Source organism: Colobus angolensis, unplaced genomic scaffold, assembly GCF_000951035.1.
Source record: "Colobus angolensis palliatus isolate OR3802 unplaced genomic scaffold, Cang.pa_1.0 Scaffold311, whole genome shotgun sequence".
NCBI lineage: Eukaryota > Metazoa > Chordata > Mammalia > Primates > Cercopithecidae > Colobus > Colobus angolensis.
Window position 1 is genome coordinate 2658232 of NW_012116389.1, and position 19091 is coordinate 2677322.

General features: G+C 41.5%; 1 protein-coding gene across 1 annotated transcript; it reads left to right on the forward strand.

Moving 5' to 3' along the window:
- Window positions 1–12058: 12058 nt before the first annotated feature.
- On the forward strand, window positions 12059–18660 carry KRBOX1 (KRAB box domain containing 1). The gene is made up of 5 exons (XM_011950972.1): window positions 12059–12166; window positions 14868–14950; window positions 17053–17179; window positions 17826–17939; window positions 18406–18660. The coding sequence occupies exons 2-5, from the start codon at window positions 14915–14917 to the stop codon at window positions 18513–18515; spliced, it is 387 nt and encodes a 128-aa protein (XP_011806362.1). The 5' UTR covers window positions 12059–12166; window positions 14868–14914; the 3' UTR covers window positions 18516–18660.
- Window positions 18661–19091: the final 431 nt, after the last annotated feature.

Consider the following 19091-nt stretch of genomic DNA (forward strand, 5'->3'; position numbering starts at 1 on the left):
AAAAATATGTCTCGGGGGTTACATATTTGTATATTGTATTTGGTTAGCATAAGCCAAATACTAAGGTGAAGCTGTGAAATTGAGCCCTCCTCCAACAAGGGAGAGAAAATGATGTCTTGTGAATTTGGGTCCTGGCCTAGTAAAATGTCTTCTAAAAGGAAAAAAAAAAGCCTCTTACATAAAAGTTAACTCCTGATGGGGTAAAGGAAAGACAAAAACCAGCTTAAGTGCAGGGCTGTGTTAACTGCCAACAGGGTAGAGAAAAGAAAAAAAAAAACAGCTTAAGGGCAGGGTGGGAAAGATACCTGGGGGAAAATCCTCCTGTTCTTATGACGATGGGTTTCTCCAACAGGGAGAGAAACATTTTATTGCTGTTGGACTGAGCTGGACACCTTGGCCGGGGGAGGGGAAGACACTGTGGGTGAGTGGTAGGGAATGCTGGCCAGTCAGCCGCATGGGGCCCTTGGGCCATGTGCCCCAGTCCCAACTGGGAGGGGAGCAGGGTTGGGGAGCTGCCACTCACCTGTCCATCCTGTGCACATACCTGTGATCATTAAGGTGGAGATGGAACACCCCCAATATTGTAAAAGAAAAGATAGGTGACCTTACAGTCCCCCCCCAAGAGTAAGGAAAATACCATAGAAAAGACTGGGTTGGACGAGGCCGACATTCCCAACCACCTGCGAGTGTCAGTGGAAGGCAGGGAGACTGCAGTTTCCTCTACCTTCAGCAGATGTCCGAGGATGAGAAAGCTCAGAAATGAAAACAGATTTTTGAGTCTTCATTTTACTCACCTTTCCTCATGTCCCTGGATGAGCCACCAAAGTGATGCAGAATTTTTGCTCCTTAGTTCAGCTAAAATCCGGGTTCTTGTCTCACGAACTATTAGATGTGCAGACACATTGAAAAGTGAGAAGGACAGATTTTATTAAGAGAAAAGAAAAATTCTCAACAAAAAGAGGGGTCCTGCATGCAGGTTTTCCACCTCACAGATTGAATAACAGGCCACCACACATGAATTGAAGAGGCCAGGCTCCTCCCCGCTAAATAAGGCACAAATTCCTGGTGGCTCCACCCCATTCTGTCAGTGCATGTGGGCCGTTAGTCTGAGCCACTCCACTTTGATTTATTTCCCATATTGTGCATGTGTCGAGGGATGGAATTTTTCACCGTGGGCATGTTTAGGCAAGCCCCATGTGCACAATGACCTGGGCAGCATTTTGCTGTCTCCTGTCTCTATCATCATGATACACCTTTCAAACTTGATGAAAATATACTCTGAATTCTAGATTCTCTAATGGATAACTTCCCATCTTTCTGAGGTAACTTCCAGATTCCCTACCCTACCTATGTGACTTTCTTTTCTTGTCACATCACAAAAAAGAATTGTCTGGCCCCAAATGCCAATAGTGCCGCTGTGGAGAAACCCTTGTATAGACCAACACCATCTGGAAGTGTGTTAGTCATGTCTTGGAGCCTTTAAAAACCTGCTACCTCTGAATTTAGGATTGAATCTAGAAAAAACAAGCAAACAAGCAAAAGCCTGTGACAACGGATGAATACATTTCAGCATAAAGGGAACACCAGGGGATGGAACACAAATTTATTAAGAGGAAGAGTTTTTGTCTATAGTGGGTGCTCAAATCATTTGTAAAGTCAGTCACTCTGCCTACTTGGAAAGTTAATTTTCTCTCTTAGTCAAAGTGAATGAAAGCACTAGAAGATATTAAAGAGGAACGACAAAAGTGGGAATAGAAAATCAACATAATTTCTCCTAAACAGCTACTGCTGCTCACCGTCTGCCTTACTGATGTAATACTGCTCTTGTCCTAAAGCACCAGTAACTGAGGTAGCATCTGGAGGTATGGGACTCTGCCTTTTCTTGCCAGTTTAATTTTTAAAACTTCTCTGAAGTCACTGCTGAAACAGAAATGATTTAATGGAGATATAGGAGGATAGGGACAAACCCTTAATCCTGTTTCTTAAAGACCAAAACTACAGAATCAGAAAGGCCACATTTAAGAAAAATCTTAACAAAATCTTTGGTAGTGCTCAATAGTGAACAGAAGCCCTTTCACTTCCCTGCAATCAATACTAGGTGATGCAGTGGATTTGATTGGTTGCTCCTCCAGCATTCAGTCTCACTTTTATTCTTTTTAATAGGTAGCCACATTTCAAAGCCATGTAAGACGGGTTTAACTACACTACCAGCTACCAGTAGTTAAGCCCTGACTGGCTTGAATCAATTCAAATAGTCCCATTTCTTTTGTTACATTTATTGGTTAGGGATGGGCATGTGACCAGGGTTTCCCCAGAGTGAAGCTCAGTACTTTAAAAAATAGTTTAAGGGAAAGATTTCCTCTCTTTGCCCCTGGATTTAAATTGAATAGCATATAGCCATGGCCACTACTAGTCTATATAGTGCCTTTGTGCAAATTAAAAAGAAAGCTTCCCTGTGGAAAAATAGATTAAAGTACAGCCCCTGTGGGACTGAAAAAGGTGCTTGATCTAGGTGGAGAACTTAGAAATAGGTACTCCTCTGGGCAGGTGCAGCCCCATAGGTTCAAGTTTGGAGTCTCTGTACTAAGCAAAGTTGACCCTACCTATGGGTGCAGACAGCTTGCACCACAGCTTGCCAAACAGAACAGTTTAAACTTCTGCCTCTACGTTCTTCCTGGAAAAACTGCATAACTATATGTGGAGCCTCCTACATATGGCTCCAGAAGCAAGAGGTAGCTAACTTTCTTGTCACTATGAGGACAAAAGGGAAGAAAATAGAGTCAAGAGAATTGCAGAGAAATGGAGCTGTAGCACCACTGGCACTAATGACAACATGAACTGTTGGATCAGACCACATTTGAAAGCCGAACTACCTGCAGAGTTTTGTTGTTGTTGTTGTTGTTAAATGAACCAATAAATTTGCTTTATGGTTATGCCTACAATTCAGATGTTTCTGTTATAAGTAAAAGCACCCTGTTTTATGCAGTCAGCTGAGTCCCCAGTGTCATGCCAAAAGGAAATGGTTTGTTAAGTCAGAACAGTATCCCCTTCAACCCTCTCAATGAGTATCCTTCCTCATGTTCCTTTCAGATGTGAACTTGGAGGGCCAAGAAAAGAGAAATTTCTCCAATAAGCAGAATCTGAGACAGCCACTTTGCCTTACCGAGGACTCACTCCATTTCCAGAGGACCATGTTCATCCTGCAACCATTTGAGTGTGACAGTGAGTAGGAACAACATCACTAGAGCTGCAGAAGTGGAGAGGAGGGCCATTTCACTATTATACCCTTCTTTTCCACTTGACCCTAGTTTGGGGCCTAGGACTTGTGGTTTGCTGGTCCCAACCTTCCACTCTTCTGATGCTTCTCTTGGAAGCTTTAGTTCTGTGAGAGACAGAAAAAACCAAAGTGTTTTTCCCAGTCTCATACCACTTAATACAACACTTCACCTCTGATGACCAAAATATGTAGGGGTTTCACTCCACCAACGATCAGTTTTCCAGCAAACACCAACTGGGTGTCCTATGATTTGATTCAATTCGACACTACTTGGAGTAGGGTTAGTTCCCACATATTAAGTCACACACGACTGCCTCCCACTTCATGTGCCAATCACAATAGTAGGTTGTCACTTATCCTTCTGAACAACTGGCTACAAATTGGGATTCACATGACCCCCTTCTTGGATTTCAGTTTGGGGCTCCATTTTTTTTTTCTTGGCTTATAAATCCTCTATCCATTGATTCCTCCAGTCTCCTCTCCTGTGATCCTGTGATCTTGTGATTATGGGCCTGGATCCATGGAACTTACAGTATTCTCAGGTTTCTACCTAGATTCATCTGTGCTTCACCTCAGCATTCTGATAGGTGCCTGTTATCGCCCTTTTGTGAGCATAGAGTCATGCCACCAATATACAATGTTAAATGTTAGAATAGAGCCTGGGGTAGAGGTTCTGTTCAGGAGTTGTGATCAGTCCAGTCTTGCTGACATACTGCCTTTAGCTCATGAGAATCATACTTTTCTCAATGAAAGGAATTAAGCCAGAGGTTGACAGTTGTGTCTTTTAAAGCCAGGAATCATGTGAGCTTGGGTTCCTTCAAACTTCTGTTCACTTGAGTTTTGAGGTAAGTCAACGGAGGCATTTCACTGAATCTGTGTCCAAAGGCGAAGATGTATCCATTTGTATTCACCAGCAGGATGACCTTTGAGAGGTCCCAGGTAGGATGAGATAGATGCACAGAAGTGCACCTGGCCTGAGAGGACAGGATGAAACCTGGAAACAGAGTGGTGGCAGCAAGAGATGCCCTTAGGGCATGGAAATACATGAAGGGCAAACTAAACCAGTTATATGGGAATCTAATCCTTTATTAAACTAATATTTGAATATATTGGCCAAACATCAAAATGCAAGAGGTTCTAACGAACATTTATAGATTATATGATTGATAATTTGGCATTCATTGATCACAGGGTCAAACTAAAGGCCAAAGTTGTTTATATTTCCTGCAGTAAGGCTTTCATAGGCATGTGAAATCATGTTATAAACCTCTAACCATAGACTCTAGTATCTGTGTCTCACTTCCTGCCCAGTAGAGGACATTCCCACCTAATAGCTTCCTGCCACTACATAATAAAGGCCTTTCCTATGATTTTGCTTCACATCTCTGCCTCCTGGCCTGGTACTTCCCCATATGGCTCTGCATGGTGTAGCATGCCCCTTCTCTTGGGAGCTGTATGTGATAAATTCTTCTTTCAAAGGCAGTTGTTTCTTTGTCTGTTAATTACTATAACCAATTAAAACAAATCCCAGGTATATTTTTAACACAAGGAGAACCCCATAATGTATAAATTGTTATGCCAAGTAATAGTAAGTGCTATGAAGGACAACAAAACAGGGAAAGGGGATAGAGAGGGATAGGGCAGTCAAAGACAAACTCTGATGAGGGAACATTTGAACCAGAGACTAGAGTAAGATAGGGAGCAAGATATGCTGATGAGTGGCAGCATAGCATTCTAGGTAGAGGGAATAGCAAATAGGAAGGGCCTGAGGCAGGAGGGAGCATGCTTGCAGTGTGTAAGTAGACAGAGAGAGAGAGACATTGAGACGGCAATGCTTAAGAGTGGGATGGGTTCAGAGTATGGGAGGTGGACTGAATTGTGTCCTCCAAAAATTCATATATAGAAGCCCAAACCCCTGGTACCACAGAATGTGTCTGTATTTGGACACAGGGCCTTTAAATGGTAATAAAATTAAAATGAGGCCATTAGAGTGTGCCCTAATCCAATCTGACTGTTGTCCTTATAAGAAGAGGAGATTAGGGCACGGTAGCTCATGCCTATAATCCCAGCACTTTGGGAGGCCAAAGCAGGTGGATCAACTGAAGTCAGGAGTTCGAGACTGGCCTGGCCAACATAGTGAAACCCCGTCTCTACTAAAAATACAAACGTTAGCCGGGCATGGTGGTGGACACCTGTAATCCCAGCTACTCAGAAGGCTGAGGCAGGAGAATTGCTTGAGTCCAGGAAGCAAAGGTTGCAGTGAGCTGAGATCACACCACTGCACTCGAGCCTAGATGACAGAGAGAGACTCTGTCTCAAAAAAAAACAAAAAACAAACAAGCAAAAAGAAGCGGGGATTAGGACACACAGAAAGACACCAGGGGTGCACATGCACAGAGGGATGGCCATGTGAAGAGACATCAAGAGAGCAGCCATCTGCACGCCAAGGAGAGAGGGCTCAGAGGAAACCCATCCTGCCAGCACCTTGATCTTGGACTTCCAGTCTCCAGAACTGTGAGAAAATTAATTTCTGTTGTTTAAGCCACCCAGCCTGTGGTATTTTGTTATGGCAGCCCCAGGAAACTATTATAGGAGGAAATGACATCAAAGACAGAGCCAGGGGTCAGGTCATATAGGACTCACTTGGCTATGGTAATCACTTTGGATTCTGCTATAAGTATGAAGGAAAGCCAATGGCAGATTTTGAACAGGGGTGTGTGGCCCAAGATAGCTTACTATTGCTGAGTCCTGACTCACATGCTCATTGGTTTTCACATTTTGTGGCCAAGTCTAGATGCAAAGGCGTCTGGGAAATGCCTTTATTCTGAACATTCATCTGACCAGTTAAATACAAGGATCTTATTCTTGTTGTTGTTTTATCTCTGTCAACAAGGGAAAAACATTTTGAGGGACAACTAAGAGTCTCTTAGAAGCACCAAATGTCTGTAATACCTGGAACTGTGAGAAGAATTTCTGTAAGTGGGATGGGTAGGTTGAGTTATTAATAGATGTATTTAGGGGAAGGAAGTTATTTTAGTTGTAGGTCTTAGTAAAGATTCACAGAGAAAGTGACATCTGAACATTTGGCAATGGGGATATGGATAGAAAGAAAGGAAGGGCAGGCAGGCATTGCAGAGAGAACAGGCACAGGCAGGAACATATTTATGGCACAGATGAAATTTAAGTGTGGCTGCAGTGAAATGTGTGGGCAGGGAGGTAAGGGAGGCCAGGTTGGAGATGATTTGGGGCATACTGTGGAGTCTTAAATCCTTGGGTGAGGGATTGGAGAAACTGAATTAGGCACTGAGGGTGTTTGAGCAAGGAAGTGGTAATGTTTAGTTTTCGCTTTGGCAGTACATATAGACAAAAGGAGTATGGAGAGAGGTGATCCCATTTATTTTTGGGAAAAGCTGTTTAATGAGCCTTCAAATGTTCTAGCCTCAGATTTTGCCATAGCCTTCAGGCTTCCCTGCACTGGGGTGAGTAGATACAGTGATAGTTGATGAGTGTATGTGAGTTTACTAGGCACTAGTCTACCCCAATAGCCAGATAACCAGGAAATGCTAAGACCACACTGCATGCTACATAGTGAAAGAAGGAGTCTGGCTCCATTTTTGATGTTTGATTGCTGACGGCTTTCAAGCCCCATCACTCCTCCTTCTCCATCTGCTTCATATCTGGGCAAGCTGATAAAAACCCTCAGGTGCTGCTTTCCTTACCTGTCCCATATGGAGAAACCCTCACTTCAACCCCACCTTCCAAACACCATAAAACCCAAACCAGAGCTTTCCCCTGCTCTCTCTAGCCATTCAGACCAGCTTGGCAGCCTGCCATTACTCGTGATGGGAGTAGTAAATCTTTTTCTACCCCCTTGGTGTGAGCATGATGTCTTAAGTCTAGACATCCAAACCAAATTTGGGGTGACAGACCATGCTGTATCTATGGGGTGACCACAATACATAGTCTGCAGACTACTGTGTATGTGGTCACCCTACACTATATTTCTGTATTTTACAAGTGCCTATTGTGACACAGTATTTCACAAGTGCCTATTAAGTGCCAGATGCTGAGGACAGAACAGTGAATTGACTGTGTTTGAGTTCATATTGTTGTCAGGAGGAAAAGGCTATAAGCAAAAGGAATAAATCATATATACTTGAAGGAAAGGAGTTGTGAGTGCTGGGAATGGGTTTGCTATTTTTTTTTTTTTTTTGAGATGGAGTCTCACTTTGTTGCCCAGGCTGGAGTGCAGTGGCGTGATCTCAGCTCACTGGAACCTCCACTTCCCAGGTTCAAGAAATTCTCCTGCCTCAGCCTCCTAAGTAGCTGGGATTACAGATGCCGGCCACCACACCCGGCTTCCTTCCTTCCTTCCTTCTTTTTTTTCTTTTCTTTCTTTCTTTTTTTTTTGAGACAGAGTCTCACTTCATTGCCCAGGCCAAAGTGCAGTGGCACGACCTTTGCTCACTGCAACCTCCACCTTCTGGACTCAAGCGATTCTCATGCCTCAGCCTCTCAAGTAGCTGGGATTATAGGGGCCCGCCACCACACCCGGCTAATTTTTGTATTTTTGGTAGAGATGGGGTTTTGCCATGTTGGCCACGCTCGTCTCAAACTCCTGGCCTTCAGTGATCTGCCTTCCTCAGCCTCCAAAAGTGCTGAGATTACAGGTATGAGCCACCTTGCCCAGCCCTTGCCCCTCTTTTCTGATCCTCCAGGTAGAAAGCTGAGGTTTTATCTAGCCCTCTCTGTTACAAACTTTTTGCAATTGAAACTGTATGCTACTCCCTTATGGTCACACTAATCAGTGAGAGGACGGAGAAACAAAAAACGCAGCTTGAGTTTCTCTCACCCTCTTGAGATCACAGCTCCTCTGATCAGAGAGAAAGATTCTTACTCTCTCTGAGTTTTAGGTTTTGGACAACACCCATTAGTCTTGCTTCTATCCCCAGCACAGACTACTTGGGACTGGGGCATGGAAGTACAAAGAAAAGAAATCAGAGGATTTCTATCCTCTTCCAGAGCATCAGATGACTACTTTCCAGTCCTTAAGCTATTATAGAACTCCAGGGCTCCTCCCTTACTTCTGTCTCTGCTGATGCACACTTCCAGAATTTGGGCTATGTACAGTTCAGGCTAGGGAATATGAAAAGAAAAAATGGTAAGCTCAGTGTCGATCTTGTGGTATTTTCACTTCTGTTCCTCCTCAAACAGCTTGCTCCTATTTACCTTTCAGAGTCAAATACCTACTGTATGCATTCTACCCAAGTTTTAGGCCTGCATTTAGTAGAAACAACTAGGTAGAATAGGCTAATTATATCTTACCTAGAACCTCATGCATCTTTTTAATTAACATTTTCTATGTGTTTAAATTTAAAGCATGTTTCTTGTATGCAGCATGCAGTTGATTCTTGCATTTTTTAAAAAATCAAATCTTATATTCTCTCTCTCTTTTTTTTTTTGAGACAGAGTCTCGCTCTATCATCCAGGCTGGAGTGCAGTGGTGCAACCTCCGCCTCCTGGGTCCTGGTTCAAGTAATTCTCCTGCCTCAGCCTCCTGAGTACCTGGGATTACAGGAATGTGCCATCATGCCCAGCTAATTTTTGTATTTTCAGTAGAGACGGGGTTTCACCATGTTGGCCAGGCTGGTCTTGAACCCCTGACCTCGTGATCTGCCCACCTCAGCCTCCCAAAATGTCAGGATTACAGGCGTGAGCCACTGTGCCCGGCCTCTGTCTTTTAATTAGTGCCTTTAGAGCACTTACTTTTAATGTAATTATTGATATGACTGAATTAAAATCTATCTGCTAATTGTTTTATATTTGTTCTATCTGTTCTTTTTTTTCTCTCTTTTAAATCTTCTTTCAAATTGAGGATTTTCTGTGATTCCGTGTTATCCCCATAATTGATTTATTATTTCTACTGAAAAATTTAACGCATATTTTCAGAACTTACAATATATATCTATAATTACAGTCTATTTCCAGATAATATTATGTCACTTCTCGTGTAGTGTATGGGTTTTGCAACACAAACTGCCAAACCTTCTCTCCCAACATTTGTGCTATTTTTTTGTCATGTCTTACTTTTACATATGGTATTAACATAGTACTTTGATATTATTTTTCTTTTGACAGTGACTTATCTTTTAGAGTAATTTTTAAAATAAGAAGAAAGTTAATTTTATATTTATTTTCATTTCTTGACATTTCTAGAGGTCATCATTTATTTATGTATGTCCACGTTTTTGTCTGGTATCATATTCATTCTGCCTGAAGAACACCTGTTAACATTTCTTATGGTACAGATCTGGTGGCAATGAATTTTGTTTTGTTTATCTGAAAAAATCTTTATTTCTCCTGCATTATTGAAAAATATTTTTGCGGGATATAAAATTCTGGGTTGACGAGTTCCTGACCTTTCTCCGACCTACCATCAGTACTTTAAAGATGTTACTACATTATCTCCGGCTTGCATGGTTTCTGATGCAAAATTGGCTGTAATTCTTATTTGTGTTTCTCTGTATGTAATGTGTCTTTTTTCTCTGGCTGCATTCAAATATTCATGTATGTATATATATTTATATACACATACTATACACATATAGTATACACTCATATATGCACATACACATACATACACACAAATACATATAGCGACTAAGGCAAAAATGAAACAGGCATACTTTTTCTTTTGGTAGATCTTTATTGTGGAGGCTTGAGTTGATCTAATCAGGAGTTAAACTATGTTTAGGTGTTTTTGCTGCTATGGTTATCCACAGGCTTCGAATTCTTCCAGTATTACCTTGAGTTTAGTGTGTGGGATGGTTTGCTAAAGGAGATTTTCTTAGTGTTTGCATCACTCTCACCTTGAGGCATTCCCTTCATTCCTGTGCCTCAGAGAGGGGTCTTTCTCCATGTTCTTATCCTTCTTCTAGCAGTAGACTGCTGTTCTTAGTGACTCAGCATTTGATATTTTGATGGTGGTAGGCGGGATGGCATTTTCTGTTGTGATTCAGCTTTAATCTTAGGTAGGCACTGTGTCTCTGAGACTTAAGGGTGGGGTCTATTAAGTGATGTTGCCCTATCCCCAGCTCTAGGAGACCTCTATGGTCTGGACCCAGGATGTAATTCTACCCCTACTTCAAGAATAGAGAGCTTTTTGTTCTCTTTTCTCCCCTCAGTTCCACTGGATCTTAACCAGTCCCTAAGGGTGACAGGATTTGCTTCTTCATCCTCAGAGGCTTAGGGCTTTTGTTCTGTAGGGGAAATAGGGCAGAAGGACCTGGATGCGGATTCAGGTCTTTTCTAGATTTCATAAGATTCTTCTTGCCTTACTGTCAATAGTATGTGTTTATGAGTGTGTGCACACATTTGATGATGTCCATAGAGAAGAATATACAAGAGGGTGGAAATTCTGCTTGTGTCTATGGTTCACAGGAGTTCTGTAGTCTCTATATTCTCAGGCTAGCCAATACTTGGACCTCAGCAACTCACTATACATTTTAGCTGATTTCTTCTTAACAGCTTACATGGCATCCAATGGCATCTGTCCTATGTAAAACGTGCTTACAACCATCTCTCCTTGAAAGTGCCTCTCTTACATCAGATTTTAGATTAAGTTGTTTGTCCCCAGATCTTAGCTTTCTGATGTGTTCAAGAGAAAATTTTAGATTATCTGGCTGTTTTTTGTTGTTGTAAGGGTGGGGCCATGCTCTTTTCAGTTTTCTACATCTTGAGGTGAATTTCTTGATTTTTAAAAAAGAATCACACTTTTAAAAACACTGAAAAATAAAGAAAGGAACTGAGCTACCAGAACGGTGCCAGCAGTGACTTTGGGTGGCTCTCACTTATGTCAGGCACAGGGTGAATTCAGGGCTCTGGGCTATTAGGGGTAGACTGCAAACCCCTGCAGCAGATGTGAGCTGCATGTGTGGGCCCCTGTGTCAGCCTGTGCTCATTTGTCTTCCTACAGTGATGTCATGTGATACACAACACTCAAGGACAATGGAGGTGGGAGCAAATGTCCCTTATTCTTCACACCTTTCACTGCTGGTATCAAGGCAGTTACTCTACCCTCGCCACAGGCTTTGGCACAGCATGTCAGGAAGTTCTCTGGGGTGGCCACACCTATATCCTCTAAGGGCTTTCAACAGGTTTCTCATCATGATAGGTATCCTTTCTTACCTCTGATTGATGCAGTGATGCTGTTTTCCTGGGACAGTGTTAAGCTGTGCTGGACAGGGGATGAATATTTCTTGGGTAAATTGACCACTCTCACTTTGCCCATGGTCCATTGCTAATCCTCTCTGCTAGTGGTAACGTATGGAAGTGAGAGGCGTCAGTAACATTGAAACACATCACATTCTAGGAGTGCAATCATTACAGCAATTCAAAAGAAGTCCTGGTTGTATAATGTGTGATTCGTTGATTATGCTATAACAATCCAAATGCTAAATTTAACAAGATCAGTAAAACGTATAACCATTCACATTTTCTTGCATATTCTGGGTAAGACTTGTAGTTGCAGTTATTGCAGCACAGTAATAAAGGCACTGGAAGCCAGTATTCAAGTTTGGCAGGATGATGCAGTGTCACGAGCAAGGTGCCTCGACTCGGAACTGGACTCTAGAGGAACGCCAAGAGCCGATTATCTCACCAGCGTGCCCGTTTCCTCGCAGGAATTAGGAGGGAAGCACCAAGATGTGGGGTCCTCCAGGAGTCCTAGAGAGAAATCCAGAGAGTGTTTGAGTTGGCCGGTCAGTGTGGTGACGCACTTCCGGGACCGCCTTCGTTTTTGTCGCGTGAGGTTTCGGTTTGTGAGGATCGGTGAGTGGCGCCCACCATCTCTGCTCGCTGAAAAGCTGCAAAGGCCGACAGGAGCCCACGGTGAGCGGGTCTGAGGAGGACGGGAAACGGCCACGAGGGAGGCGGGCGTGGCTACTGCTGGTACTGGGGTCCTCATGCCGATCCCCGAGCTTGGCTCGGTAGCGTCGAGACGGGCGCTGGCAGAGGCCCGGAATGCTGGCCGCGACTCCCACCCCCTCGTTTCTCTGTACCCGGGGTAGCCCGTGGCCCACTCAGAGTCAGGTACTGACACACATTCACATGTTAACTTCGAAGCCCACAAAAAGTTTTAACTGTCCACACTCCAGAACCTTCTAGCAACAGAACCTTCTAGCAACAGAACACACCCCTCGATCGCTCCAGCCCCCTTGTCTTTGCCCCGGATGCGGAAACCCCCACCCTTCCCCTCAGCTTGTCAGTTTCCCCGTTTTCAGTTGGTCACAGAAAATCAGTTGGTGATCAGTTATTTTCGCCTGGCATAGTGTACACCAGTCTTGAAACTTGTTACTGTTGTAGAGCAACCAAAAATTTGAGAATACTAAAATGTATTCCCTACCCATCGCCAGGATGTCCCATTTTGGAAAATATGGAGCTCTGCGATTTGGATTGGCTCATATGAATATTAAATCTAAAAGGACTAGTCGTATCCATCGTGCACCTAATATGTGTCTAGTGTTTAACATAGTTTCTGTGTACAGGATTGGAGATGTCGAAAGATTTCTTGACCTCTTAGCATTGTTTATTATATTCTTTTCATTACATTCTCTGAACTTTTACTCCACTGTCATAATTTAATTGACAAGGTTCATAGTTAACATTCGATGTCCCTGCCATTAGTCAACTATGTTGGGAGTGTGACTTGTTCTCCAGTGTGGCTTGTTATTTATGCTTCATCTCCACATAGTTTTCCCTGTAGGAAGACACTTCCGTAGGGAGTGTTTTGTGTTTTGTTATTTTATTTTATTTTATTTTATTTTGAGACGGAGTCTGGCGCTCTGTCGCCCAGGCTGGAGTGCAGTGGCCGGATCTCAGCTCACTGCAAGCTCCGCCTCCCGGGTTCACGCCATTCTCCTGCCTCAGCCTCCCGAGTAGCTGGGACTACAGGCGCCCGCTACCTCGCCCGGCTAGTTTTTTTGTATTTTTTAGTAGAGACGGGGTTTCACCATGTTAGCCAGGATGGTCTCGATCTCCTGACCTCGTGATCCGCCCGTCTCCGCCTCCCAAAGTGCTGGGATTACAGGCTTGAGCCACCGCGCCCGGCCGTGTTTTGTGTTTTGTAGGGTGGCCTCTGTTGTAGTTCTATTTCCAGATGATTTCCCTTTCACAGATTGTCAGCTGTGCACATCAGACCTTTTTGCTTAAATCCTTTTGTTTGATGTGCTAATCCTATTAAGTATCCACTGTAAGGGACATTTATTGCCGATACAATTACAGTATCATGATTTTAGAGAATTAGACACCACAACTACAAGGGTTACCTATTTACTCAGTATGAATCACTGCTTTTGTTACCCTTCCTTGGACAGAAACCATCCATGAATTTAGCAGCATTACTTGTGTAGGTTTACATTGTGTTTTCTTTTAAAGTACTTCTCTTTACACTCATAAATATTTCTCCTTACTGGACTCACTGTTAACTTCCAAGATGCTGTTTCTGTCGTCTCCTGACAGCTGCTTCTTTGACACCTTCAGCTTCCTCTACCTTCCTGAATGGCTTTCTGGATTCACTAAGAAGAGTCATTGGAGGGAAGGGCAGTGCACTGGCTTTATAGTCTTTTGTCTGATGCTGTTGCAGTACCCTAAGACTTATGGCAAACTGCAGATACGGAGTTGGAATGGAAGTTGTTTTTAAGGTCTATGAGTACATGCCCTTTTATGTGTTTATATGCTTTTTGAATATCTCTGATCCAACTCTTGGCAGCTCTTTGTATTTCAGGTGTTGCCTTTAATTCATAAATATCGATGATTCACTCTTGAAAGGCAAAATACTTACTTCCTAATGATGAACTAATTAAATGACCCAGAATGAGAGTTGGAACTAGTTTAGAAATGAAATTGTTTTTTTTTTCCTTATACTATAACATTTGGAACTTGGAGTATTTGGGACATATTATGAAGTTGATGGATTCTTTCTAAAGTGTTTTCTTTCTCATTACCCACTGCCAACACCTTTATAAAACTGAATATCTTGTATTTAGGGGAAAAATAATAGTAGGGAGATATCAGAATATTCCTAATAACTATTTTCAAAGTCTGTTAAACTTTTATTACTTCAGTCATAGAAACGGTCTTGTTCTAATATTAAGTAGCATAGGAGGAAAAACATGCTGAGGTCTTACAGTGTTTAATGGATTTCTTTTATATAACTCATTCTTATCTGTACTATATGGATTTCAGGGATCTTAACTGTTCAGAATTCCGACTTTCTTTTCCGCCTATATAACATTCTGTCCACCGTCTACCTTAGTTTCCTTTTCTGTTTTCTTTCCTGTGATATCTTCTCTGGATTAGCTGAAATTATAGTTTTCTCAGTCCACTTTTTAATCACTCATTCCTTGGATGTTTCTACCTCCTTTTTGCATTTCTCTGTATGCCTGCTATCTCGCCTTTGTGAGACTGATAATAAACAATAACTAATGAACAGTTATTTATATAGCCTTCAGAACAGGATGGGTCAGAGGTTGTATGTAGGACTTATGATCAATAAAGTTATCGCCATTAATGTTTTTTTCTTCACCTTCAGCATCTGAGACTTTTACCTTTACCCAAGAAAGGAATAAAAGAGGTCAGATGATGACAGCTGTGTCCTTAACAACCAGGCCCCAGGTGAGCTGCTGCTTTTTTCTGTCTCTGTACATATCCTTGTGTGTATATACATATATGTTTATTAGATACATACATAGAAATATCTATATATACACATTTACATAAATATATAACATACTTTTATATATGCATATATATACACACACACATTTCTCATTGAGATTTAACTTATATAACACAAGTCTTAACAGTATAGCTCACTTTTTAGAACTATGTACATTTGTATAACCTCACTCATAGAAACACATAGAGCATTATTAGCACCCCAAAAGGTCCTTTCATACTGCCTCCCAAGCAATCCACTACTCATCCCAAAGTTAACCACTATTCTGACCTCCGTCACCATGGGAAAATTTTGTTTGTTCTTGAACTTCATATAAGTGGAATATTGTATCTGCCTTCTTTTGTTCAACATTATGTCTGTGAACTTCACTGACTTTGCACACAGCGGTGATTTGTTCTTTTTCACTACTGAGTAGTGTTTCATTTTGTGATAATAGCACATTTTATTCATTCTATTGTGGATGGACTTTTGGTTGTTCCCATTTTGGGCTACCATGAATAAGAATGCAGTGAACATTCTTGTCTTTTTGTGGACATAGATGCTTATTTCTCTTGGGTATGTCTCTTTGAGTAAAATTGCCAGCTCATAGAGTATACATTTGGTTAGTTTTAGTAGATGCTGCCCAACAATTTTCTGAAATGATTCTTCCAATTTATATTTCTATCAGCAGTGTACAGTTGCTCCACATCCTTACCAATACTTGTCACTCATTTGTGGTATCTCATTGGGGTTTTAAAAATTTCCTCATCTCTAGTAAGCAGTGATACTGAGCACCATTTCATAGGTTTATTGACATATCTTCTTATGTGAACTCCCTGTTCAGATATTTTTTCATATTTTTTATTACACTGTACCCTTTTTCCTCCTAAGTTGTATTGTTTCTTATTTATTATAAGTCCTTTGTCAGATATATGTGTTATTAAGTAACTTCTCCCAGTCAGTGGCTTGCATTTTCACTCTACTAATGGTATCTTTTGATAAACAGATTTTACTTTTAATGAAGTCCAGTATATCAGTTTGTTTTGTATAAGAAATCTTTTCTTACTCAGACATCATGAAGATGTTCTTCTATGTTTTCTTCTAGAAGATTTATTGTTTTACCTTTATACTTAGGTGTGTGATTCATCTCAAATTAAAGGTGTGAGGCATGAGTCAAAAGTTCTTTTTCCCTCCATACACATGTCCAATTGATTCAGGATTGTGTATTGAAAAATCTATCTTTTATCCACTGAATTGCTGTAGTTACTTTGTCATACATTTGGTGAACATATACGTCTATGTCTGTTTTTAAAATCCCTTAGATTTTAGGTTCCCTTAATCTCATTCTCCAAGTTAAGACCATTTCCACTAAAGCTCTATTTCTGAAATACAGAGCTTGACTCTAGGGCTTAAAAGCTTAAAATAGCCACCTTTTTAGGCCTATCTTGAGCCTTATGCACCACCATAGCCTTTCTCAAGTAAGCAGTATTTTCCTATGCCTCTCTAACCTCACTACCTCTGCATGAAGACAGGCTGCGGGTGGGAGTTCATTGACTGATTGGAGAGCTTTGTGCTTGGGGTAGTGGGCAAGGAGACAGGCAAGAAAGAAGGATTAGAATGAAAGTAGAATTGGGAAATGGAGTAATATGAGTAACCGAAATAATCACTGGGATATACACAAATTAGGGAGGGGCTTAGAGCTAAGCTGACAGCTATGTTCAGGGGTCAGTTCTCCTTCCACATGCGCACTTCTATGCTCGGGCCCAAACCCAGATCCTATGCAGCAGGTTCAGTGTCTGTGTGGAGGTCACATGTTTAGAAGCTCATAGTGGAGGTGTACTTGGTTCTTACTGGGAAAGTATCCAGAACTCTGACTGGCTACCTTTAATTCTATATCTTCTTCCTCTACACCTAGATTTTACACAAAAACTCTGTAGGCATGTGAAGGACCCAATACTGAATACGTATCATTATAGGTGCCCTTCTCAGGTGTCTCATTGACAGATTTGACCATCACCAAAGTACTGAGGTCTGGGAAAGTAGGAACTTGTCATTTCAGGAATCAGTGGCTTTTGAGGATGTGGCTGTGTACTTCACTACGAAGGAATGGGCTATCATGGTGCCTGCGGAGAGGGCCTTGTACAGGGATGTGATGCTGGAGAACTACGAGGCTGTGGCCTTTGTAGGTAAGGCCTCTCTGCTGTTGGTTTCTGCCTGGGCCCTCAGGTTGAAGGGCTCTTTTATAATTATTAGCTGACCCCAAATAGTGATGTCAGAAGTTGCCAGGTATAGAAAGCCCTGGTGTCTATTGACCTGCAAAGGGCTTTCCTTCTTTTTCTGTCGTAAAAGCTGCCCTCATTCGCTACCTGCCTCGGAGGTGATTCTGAGTACAGTAGGGCTTGAGCTATATTGTGATACCCTTAGCCTAGTATTGAACCTCCAATTTATCTTGAGAGAACCCAGCCACTTTTTCTCCCTCTGGGAGTTACTCCTAGGAGCCATTTGTCTTTTTCCCATAGTGGCAAATTTTCATCCTCTGACAAAGAAGGTAAAAAATCTTGTTGCCCTTTAAATAGAAATCTGCCTTCCAGGGTATTTCAGGCTTCCTTGGAAGAACCATCCTGACTCTTCTTCCCAGGATCCCTCCCAGTACCTCTTTTTTTTTTTTTTAATTTTTTTATTATTATTATTATTATACTTAGGGTACCTCTTCTATAGCTCACCCAGGAATTACCCTCCTCACCTCCCTTGCTTGTTCTTGCAGCCGTGGGCTTGAGTTTGACCCCTATGACTATGCTCATTATTCTGTTATGTTTTCTTCTTTTCAAGCAGTGCCGCCCACTTTCAAACCAGCTTTGGTCTCTCATCTGGAGCAAGGGAAAGAGTCCTGTTTCATTCAGCCACAGGGAGTCCTAAGCAGGAGTGACTGGAGAGCAGGCCTGATAGGTGAGTTAAGCAAGAGGGATCTTCTCCAGCTTTGTCTCTTCCTTTGCCTTCATTTCATCAAAATGAAAGGTGTGTGTTCTCTGTGCCCAGCATCATGGAGTACACTGGGATCCTCGATCACATTCTTTCTGACTGGTGTGTTATTCGTAGCTTCCCATCCCTTTAAAGTGTAGTACACAACACTCTGCTTCTGTATTTCACACACTGGGGTGCTTTTATCTCTTGGGATTTGTGGAACCGTTTTTCTAAATACTTTCAAGTTATTTGTGATCACTTTTTTCCAGTTTCTCCAGTTTTACAAAATTGATAAACTTGGTGCAGTATTATCTTGTCCACTGACCAATAGAACAAGTAGAAAAATTTATTTTTGTTTTTCATGAAGGCTAATATATTAAAAATTTTAAATAATTTTATACTGAAATATTTTAAGGTAGCTTACAGTTGTTATGGTTTTCCTCCCCTCTAGGATACTCGGAACTAAGAAGATGTACTGACTTAGCTAAAGTGGTGTTACGTACAATAGTATCAAAGATTTTTCAGAATCGTCAATGCTGGGAAAACAGGAGAAAGGCTTAATTCTTGATATTTAAATACCAGTTTTCCAAGTAAGGAGTTGATGTAAGAGCCACCTTAAACGATGTCAAACACACGTTTTCTTTTTCTGTAGACTGGTAGATTTAATGTTTTTCATTCATTAAAATAACTCATTTTGATGTACAAAGCAGGTTCTCATGTCCTTTTTTAAACAGCTTTGTGGAGATATAATTCACAAATCATACAATTCACCCATTTAAAGTATACAATTAAGTGGTATTTAGAATATTCACAGAGTTGTGCAGGCATGCCACAGTCTACTTTTAGATCTTTAGAAATCTCTATCTATCAGGAGTTATTTACCATACCCAACCCCAACTCTTGGTTTTACGCAACTACCTATCTACTTTTTGTTTCCATAAATTTTCTCATTAGGGATAGTTGGTATTAATACAGTCATACAACATATGGCCTTTTGCCACTGGCTTTCACTTAACGTAATGTTTTCAAGGTTAATCCATTTTGTAACATGCATCAGTATAGTAGTATACAAGTTATAATGCAAATGTGTTTTCTCATGGGTACATATTCTAGATAGATACTTGTTGGGTCTTATGG

Excerpts from the sequence above, each read along its gene's own strand:
- KRBOX1 (XM_011950972.1), top strand. The coding sequence starts at position 14,915 with ATGATGACAGCTGTGTCCTTAACAACCAGGCCCCAG. Across the intron at positions 17,180-17,825 it reads CGAGGCTGTGGCCTTTGTAG|TGCCGCCCACTTTCAAACCA; the intron begins GTAAGGCCTCTC and ends CTTTTCAAGCAG. Across the intron at positions 17,940-18,405 it reads CTGGAGAGCAGGCCTGATAG|GATACTCGGAACTAAGAAGA; the intron begins GTGAGTTAAGCA and ends CCTCCCCTCTAG.